We start from the raw sequence: 9,241 nt of genomic DNA on the forward strand, positions 1-9,241 counted from the left end.
ATGTGAACGCTTTCAATAAATTCGTTATCTAGATGTGTACAAAAAAAAATAGTTACCCAAATATGAACAAAATGAAAAGTAAAATTAAATTACACGAATGGTCATTGTGGTTTGGGGGAATTTATGTTTTTGGTCCCAAACTTATTTTTTTTAACTTGGATGGTCCATACTGTTTATTTTTGTTACGCTTTTGGTCCATATCTTACCTAAAAAGACTATTTTGCCCGTATTAATTTATTTTTTAATTAATTTTCTTATTTATGTATTTATTTTTTATATATTTAAAAAATTAATAGATCTCACATATCTGTATCTTCTCACCATAAACCTCAAACCACATTTGAGAAATTTAATTCAGATGGTCCCTATTGTTATTTTTGTTGCGGGTTTGGTCTATGTCTTACCTAAAAAGATTATTGTGCCCTTATTAATTTATTTTTTAATTAATTTTCTTATTTATGTATTCATTTTTTTATATATTAAAAAAATTAATAGACCCCACTTATCTGTATCTCCTCACCGTAAACCTGAAACCACATTTAAGAAATTTAATCTGGGTCTTACCGGTCACCATCACATCTCTCATCCTCCTCACTTTTTATTTCTTTTTCATCTTTAGTAACATCGATGTCTTCATCATCCTTCTTTTTTTGTTACTTCAACTATGGCGAACCAACACCATAACCTACTGTCTCTTCATCTTTTGTGGGTAGTGGTGTTGATTCGACGGAGTTGAATGACCGAAAAAAAGAAGGGACGATGAAGACGTCGATATCACTAAAGATGGAAAAATAAATGGAAGTTGAGGAGAATGGGAGATAGGATGATGAAGAGATACAAATATGTGGGGTCTACTATTTTTTTTTTAAATATATAAAGAATAAATACATAAATAAGAAAATTAATTAAAAATAAATAAATTAATAAGGACACAATAGTCTTTTTAGGTAAAACAGAGACTAAACTCGTAACAAAATTAAATAGTAGGGATCATCCGAGTTAAAAAATAAATTAATTAAAAATTAAAAGTAAGGACAATCTCAGGAGATACAAATATGTGGGGTCTACTAATTTTTTTAAATATGTAAAAAATAAATACGTAAATTAAAAAATAAATTAATAAGGGCACAATAGTCTTTTTAGGTAAGACAACGACCAAACACACAACAAAAATAAACAGTAAGGATCATCCAAGTTAAAAGAACAAATTAACGGCTAAAAACAAAAATTTCCCCAAACCACAGGGATCATTCGTGTAATTTACTTTTACTTTTAGTTATATTTGGGTAACTATTTGTTTTAGACATTTAGTTAACGAACTTGTTGAAAACGTTTATATCTAGGATTTAACCTGCTATAGCAAATCATAATGGTCATATGTGAACACTTTCTACAAGTTTGTTACCTAAATGTATATAAAAAAAAAAATAATAACTAACCAAATGTAAATATACCAAAATTTTAATTACCTTAATAATATTAAGTCATTTTCCTTAAATGTAAACGGAGAGGTACCATTCAATCTATCTATCTGTTTTAATAAATGAAACCTAAAAATGACATGTGTCAATTTTTTAGAATATCACTTTGACACGTGATATTTTTCTATGATTTTTATTATTTCCTTTTTTTGTAACAAATCAAATTCAATTCAAATTTTGAAAATACAAATTACAAAATCTTATACTACTAACATTATTATATTTATTTTACTTAACAAATTAATTCATAATTACTTACAATCGACAATATCTTTATTTTTTTTATATTTATTATTTTTTTATCTATATAAATTTTAAATATACCGATCATACTTTTCACGCTAGTGTTAAAATGTTTATAACAAAAATTTTCGCGAATTGTAGTTTATTTTAGGGAAATAAAGGTTGGGCTCGATGCCGAAGAGTAAAAATGAATCCAGTCCACTTCTACTAGACCACCACCGATCAGCATGTCCTCGCATTCTATTACCGCTGCCACGGCAGCGGCGGCCGCCGTTAAGCAACTGTTATTTCATCCTTCATTCACCTTATTGCCGTTGCATTGCTACCGCCGCCAAATTTCCTCTTCCCTTCTCGCAGTCGCCTGTTATTCCACTACCTTATCTGCTTCTACTCGTAACAAGAAAAAGCTAAACAGAAAAGATAATTCCGTTACCGGTACTAGTCGTAGAGTTCTAATAGATTCTGTAGTGAAGAGGAGAACTCGGTCGGATAAAAAGTTCGATGAGGAGAGCTTTCGTCAATTTGGTGACACCGAGAGTCATATTCCGGTGATGCTAGGTGAGGTATTGGAGGTTTTTGATTCTCTTAAGCTTCAGACGTTTGTCGATTGTACCCTTGGAGCCGCCGGACATTCTTCCGCCGTAAGTGAATCTGATTCCCCTTTTCTCTATTTTTTATTACATGCTTGATTTTAGAATTCATTTTGTTGCTATTTGGTCGAGGATCCTTTGATAATGTGTAGCCCTGGAACTGGGAAAAGGGTTTTCTCGATTGTACTCATGTCTTTTGGGTCTGATGTTAATTTCTTGTGCTGGAGCTAACAGATAATTCAGGCTCATCCCGAGATGCAATCATATGTTGGACTGGATTTTGATCCTGTTGCCCATGAAAAAGCAAAAGCCAGGATTGATTCGATCCAAAGTTCCATGTCCCAGGACTCGACTTCCAACCTAAAAACACATACCTTTCTGCGAAATTTCAAGAACATCAAGTCCACAATATCTGAGGTAGACGAGAAGCTTCTGACTTCAGGAATTGATGGGATCCTAATGGACTTGGGAATGTCATCCATGCAGGTATGTAAACTGTTAACCATTTCAAACATGTTTCATCTTGCTTGTTTGTCTTATAAATTTGCAGAAACTCTTATTTTGTAAAGATCCATGACCTTCAATATTAATGTTTTACAAGTATATATATGCAGGTGAACAATGCTAAAAGAGGATTTAGTGTGCTTTGTGATGGACCCCTTGATATGAGAATGGATCCCCAGGTCAGAATCAGAATTAGCATATGTAATTAATTACTATTAATTAATCATTGTCTATATATCTTGTTCGTTTAACTGATTAGAACATGCGTATTACTATTACTATTATAGGCAAGTTTGACAGCTGAAGACATACTAAATTTATGGCCAGAGGCTGAAGTGGGACGAATTTTACGTGATTATGGGGAAGAAAACAATTGGCGTGCACTTCAGAAGAGGATTGTTAAGGCCCGATTAACTGGTGGATTGCATTCTACTAGTGAGCTAGTAGATCTTATAAGGAGTTGTACATCTGGTGGAAAAGGTGAGTTTAACTCTTTATGTTTGGTATGATGGAAAAGGAATGAGTAATGTATTTGTATTTGTTACAGGAGGGAGGCAAGGTTGGATAAAGACAGCAACAAGAGTGTTCCAGGGTTTAAGAATTGCTGTTAATGATGAACTCAAGACACTCGAGGCTTCATTATATGATTGTTTCAGGTGTCTTGCACCTGGGGGGAGGCTTGCTGTTATATCTTTTCACAGTCTGGAGGACAGAATCGTAAAACAAACATTTCTCGATATCATCAAAAGCAATTCAGTTGATGGAAGCGGAAGCGCGTTCCCTGATCTGAAAAATGTTGAAAACGAGCCATGGATCAAACAGATGATTGGAGGTGTTGGTGGGACAATCCTTACAAAAAGACCCATAACACCCTCTCAAGATGAAGAGAAACTCAATGTTCGCTGTAGGAGCGCTAAGCTCAGGGTAATACAAAGGGACTGAAGCAAGATAGATCCCTTTGTAGGCACCATGTGATGGTGACTCATACATTTAAGTATGTATCAGACACATATATGATGTGATGTGTCTGATACATACAATATGCAGTATGTGTCAGGCACGTTAATATTAACGTGCCTGATACATCAGGATCTACAAAATGTCTATTGAGTACTAACAGTTGGGGATACTTTGATCCGTTAGGTATTTGTGATTGGAATGTCATCTATTTGAGTTTTTGTAGAATGCACAGAATTTGTTACTAGAAAGTATTTAGAGGCTAGGAAACGGCTTTGCTTGTATGGACTTGTAAAGAGCGCTATAAGCTTTGGAATGGTCATTGGCTTGTTTTCTGTTTACACTATATAATATGACTTGGTTTATATGTGTTGAACCAACTATGGCTTCTTGCGAAAATGTTGTAAAATTTTTATGGTTTCAAAGAATGAAAATTTTGAATAGATTAAGAAAGTCTTTAATAAATTGCTTCAGTTCAAATACATGTAATCGTTACCGATATTTAGGGTTGTTAATTGGGTCAATCTGATCGGGTTTCGGGTAGTCGGGTTTTTTATAAAAATAATTTCACCCGGAACTCGACCCTATTAAGGTTCGGGTTATTCGGGTTTCGGGTTAACAAAAATAAAAGAGGTGAGGTGGAATGAAATACATAAATATTATATTCGGGTTAACCTGAAACCCGACTTTTATAAAAAAATCAACTCTAAACCCGACATTAACTATAGTTTGGGTTTGTTGGGTTAACCCGAATAACCTGATTAAGAATTTTGACTCTATTAAACCCGACCCGAAATGTTTTATTCGGGTTAGAGTCGGGTCGGGTTATAATCGGGATCGAGTTTTTTTGACACCATTCCGATATTTACTTCAAAAATGTTTATTTGTAAATTATTAGTGTAAAATATAAAATAAAATAAAAGATTTTTTTTGTTGAAGATATATATATATATATATATATATATATATATATATATATATATTACTATTTTATAAAAAAAATCTAACTATTTCTAAAAATAGATTTAATATAATAATATTATTTTTGTAAGACGTCCAAACCATTAAGCTAATAGTACAACAAAACATTAATAAAATAATATTAAAATTTTAAATCACCTATCTTTAAGATCTTATCTTTTCTATGGTTTTGACTTTTGACCCCGTCAAAATAGAGTTACGTTGACTCTTTGGTTGCTTTTGACCCAACCCGTCTCATAAACCTAATTTAAGTCTCCTGATATCATGACATATCTCTTGATTCTGGTCGAGCCCTCTCCTATATACAGCGTCGTCGTAGCAATTCAACACTCACCACCATACCGTCGCCATTAAGCATCCATCATCATCTATCAGACGACATCACACCCTTGGCCCTAATATTACCAACGTCTTCCTTCCACCTACAACCATCCACAATCACCTACATCGTACCATCCCACCTTAAAGCTAGACCCAGTCTTGCTTGCTTCATTCACCCCCCTCCCCTTATCTTCAAAAAAGTCGTTCTGCCTCCTTATGTCCACCAACACTACTAATCGTCTCTGGTCCAACTGATACGACTTCGATCCTACAAAATACATTATACTCTTATAATAGGTAAATTGACAATAATTTGTAGTTATGGGTCATGGTAAATATATTTTGCACTCTATCTATTCGATCAAGTGCTTCAAAGGGTGTTTAACGTATATTTTTTTTAATCAGGTCTAAAACGAGTTTTGGATCCAAGAGAAGATAACGAGTCTAAAGGGGGGAGGTGTGTGGAGGTCGCCACTAAAGAAAAACTACCAAAAAAAAAGAAAAATTAAAGACAACGATGGAAAATCAGGGTTCTGTCAAAGTCAACCTTGGTTCCTGGTAGTTTTCTTATTTTCAATTATCAATACAACTTCTAATTTTGATTTTGTTTTTTATTCCACTTCTGATTTTTTAGCAAGTGTCGTCAACTTCCTATTAGATAAGCATTATAAGTTTCCAATTAGCTTATAAATGAATATGTTATTGATATCTTTTGGTATAATAACTTATGCATCAAAGAAACGCATATATTATTATTTTGTTGGAATGAGATATTATTAGCTGAATAGTTAATTTGTGAGATTAATCTGAAATTAGTTATATGTACGTATTTGTTTCATCCATGTTTCCGGCAACTACCACTATCTGGAACACAAACGCTAATATATCTATCTTTCAAAAACCCAACTCTCTAAGTGTTTGTTTAACTTAGAGTTCCAGTGGGACTTAGATCCATGTTTTGAGTTGAAGATCCATGCACCTCTTTTACTTTGAAATCCTAACTGTTGGATCTACTCTACCTTTGGCTATTATTTCTCTTATCATAATGTTTTTAACATGGAATAAATAGGAATGAAAATGAAGAGATTACGAGGAATTGCAACAATTTCATTATGGAGCCTGCCTCTTGGATCTCTCAAGTCTCAACAAAGAACATGCCAAAGATTTGCTATCAGGTGCATGTTGAGCAATAGAAATATTTATATATCTTGTGTTCCTTGAAATATAACATATATTTATATGTCTTGTGCTCCTTGAAATATAATATGATTGCAAATGAAATATATTGTTAAAACATGTTTGCACCAAAAAGAACTAATTACCGAAATAAATTATTCATCGTCCGCCACTTTGCACGGGTAAACGACTAGTGTGTGTGTGTGTGTGTGTGTGTGTGTGTGTGTGTGTGTATATATATATATATATATATATATATATATATATATATATATATATATATATATATATATATATATATATATATATATATATATATATATATATATGCGCGCTTTTTATTAATTGTATTTGATTATAAATCAATTATTTTAAATTTATGTCAAATAATTTTTCAATGAACTTAAAGAAATATAGCATTTAAAAAAAAAATTCAGATGAGTGTTTTTTTTTTTTTTTTCTTTTTTCCAGCAACAGTCGTTGGCGGGTTGTTTGGTCAATAGCAGTTCTCTTTATCCCTCTCTACACAAACACTCACTCACAACCACACACCATTTCCATGAGCGATCAGGTAAATCGGATTCTTTCTTAGACAATAGACATTGCTTACCTTTTTCGAACTTCTTTCTAGTTATTGCTAAATGCATAATTGAATAGCAGGAGTATATATATTTCGTATTGGAATGATGAAGGTTTTCAAATGTGAAGGTTCCCTGATTCTTCCAAAAGCTTTTCATTACCAGGTACTTTCCTAACTATCATCGAGTTTTAAGAAATACATACATTGTGAAAGATATCTCCAATTTTCATATTCTTCCCCCTTCAACGTGAGCTCCCAATGCACAATTGGAAATTGAAATTACAGCGACATCAGTTCAATGCCCTACATTTCATGATTTCACACATGTGGAACGTTAACTTGATAATTGTGAATTTGTGATACAGTTATTTAATTATCTTATGCTAGTATAATCTTTAATATTCTTTTGTTTTGGCACTAGGAATCACGTAATCGATTTTATTCCAGGAGGAGATTAAGAATTATTTCCAATAGCAGTAATGAGAATTTTGACTCTAATGTCAAAAAGGCTAAATTATCTGCTAGGAAGAAGGATAGAGTCAATATTCCAAGCTACAACGACCTACATGGAAGAGGGAAAAAAATATATCCAATTAGAGAATTTCTAAGCCATCCATCTGGAATCGAAGCACTTCTAAATACTCAAGCCCTGCAAAAATTTGAACAACTCGATCTTACCACTTACAGGTTCATTTAAACTTCATTTTGTTGCTTTCTTTAATAACATAAAGATAACATTTACAGGAGTTGCTCGTGTTCTTGCTTTTTAACGAGAATTGTTTTGCAGGTGTACTTTGCCACAACTGAATTTGCTAAACTTCGAGGTCTCTCCTGTGATAGATTTGCGTGTGACCCCAACAACTGAAGATTGCATGGTGGAGTTGTTATGTTGCAAGGTAACTAATGCCAGGAAATTAGTTCTGGAAACAGATACAATATGAAATGATAATACTATAATCAAAGTTTCAATTCATTTTTTTTATTTATACATTTTCTGCAGTTTGAGGGTTCTGAAGTCGTGACACAACAAAATGAGCATTTTTCAGGTATTTGCTCAGACTTGATGTAATTTTGATAATGATGTTGTAAACTTTGTTGAATTTGTGTATATACAATTACTAACAACATGAAATATACATGAGTCATGAGTGATGACAAATGCAAATATTGGGTACTTTGATCAATTTGCTTGTAACAACTAGAATGTCTTGTATAATAGTATGGATTAATTGTGTATTTAATACAGCGGAGATGACAAATTACATAACTTGGTGCACAAAGAACTCTGAACCATATCTGGATGTTGACGTGACGCTGGATCTCACTCTTGAGGTATTTTCTCTACATTAAACAGATCATGTTCCATGCTAGATTATGCTTGAATTCATTACTTATATTTGCTGATAAGAAAGAATAGAAATGTTTGAATAATTATTGTTTTATGTAGATATACACCCAACCATTTACCATGCTGCCAACATCTGCTGTAGAGGTTCCAGGCAGCTTGTAAGTACATTTACTCTGTTTCATAGGACTTGAAACATGCAGTAATATTAAGTTTTTTTTTTTGTGGCATATTATTATATATTACAGAATGATGCAAGCTTTAGTAGACAGACTTGTACCCTTGTTACTCCAACAGTTGATACAAGATTACGGCAGATGGCTGCTAACACAGAATCCAGAATCCAACTTCATCACGTCAAATTCAGCATAACTACTGTTTTCTCATAAGATATGTGTACATTCAATTTACAAAACTCATTAACAATTTTTGTTTTAAAAAAAGTTAAAGACATGTAGTTATAGCCTTGGCATGAAAATGAAAAATCTCATATGGAAACCAAAAGGCTGCTAACATTGTAATGTAGGTGAGCTTACTGACCAATCGCACAAAATATATGTGATTGGCTAATTAGCCACCAAAACTGTAATTATAAGTCAGAAATGATTATAAGATATGTAGTTAATAGACTTGATGTGATACTAAATGGATTATAGTCCCACGTAAAAAGACTGTTTAACAGAATAATGTTGGTGAGCTTACTGACCATTCACATATCGATTATCATCATGTGAATGGCTAATTAGTCACCGTGTAAAGCTTTCAAATTGGAAAACACTAAGGACAAAAAATAACGTTCTTCACTGGCAGATAATGAGCATTTAAAACCCACAACCTAGAAATGAAGCATCAGGTGAATCCTACTGTTAATCTACCAAGAAACAATAAATAACTATTTTACCCAACTACATTTATAATCTAATGAATCATGTCGTTCCTATGAAACAATCCTACCTGACCCATAAGTTTATGAATTATGATGGATAACAACGCACAAAATGAAGTGCAAAAAATCAAACTCAACAAAATCGAAATAGAGAAAACAAGGCATAAGGAGAATCAT

General features: G+C 32.8%; 2 protein-coding genes across 2 annotated transcripts; both read left to right on the plus strand.

Annotated features, from left to right (window-relative positions):
* The first annotated feature begins 1,878 nt into the window (after positions 1 to 1,878).
* LOC111917201 (uncharacterized) lies at positions 1,879 to 4,126 on the plus strand. The gene is made up of 5 exons (XM_023912865.3): positions 1,879 to 2,365; positions 2,549 to 2,800; positions 2,929 to 2,997; positions 3,106 to 3,298; positions 3,366 to 4,126. The coding sequence occupies exons 1-5, from the start codon at positions 1,952 to 1,954 to the stop codon at positions 3,758 to 3,760; spliced, it is 1,323 nt and encodes a 440-aa protein (XP_023768633.3). The 5' UTR covers positions 1,879 to 1,951; the 3' UTR covers positions 3,761 to 4,126.
* Positions 4,127 to 6,719: 2,593 nt separating this feature from the next.
* Positions 6,720 to 8,807, plus strand: LOC111917200 (uncharacterized). Its single transcript, XM_023912864.3, has 8 exons — positions 6,720 to 6,824; positions 6,914 to 6,996; positions 7,255 to 7,520; positions 7,621 to 7,729; positions 7,834 to 7,879; positions 8,080 to 8,165; positions 8,281 to 8,339; positions 8,427 to 8,807. The coding sequence occupies exons 2-8, from the start codon at positions 6,937 to 6,939 to the stop codon at positions 8,548 to 8,550; spliced, it is 750 nt and encodes a 249-aa protein (XP_023768632.1). The 5' UTR covers positions 6,720 to 6,824; positions 6,914 to 6,936; the 3' UTR covers positions 8,551 to 8,807.
* The last annotated feature ends 434 nt before the right edge of the window (positions 8,808 to 9,241 follow it).

Source organism: Lactuca sativa, chromosome 3 (genome assembly GCF_002870075.4).
Source record: "Lactuca sativa cultivar Salinas chromosome 3, Lsat_Salinas_v11, whole genome shotgun sequence".
Lineage (NCBI taxonomy): Eukaryota > Viridiplantae > Streptophyta > Magnoliopsida > Asterales > Asteraceae > Lactuca > Lactuca sativa.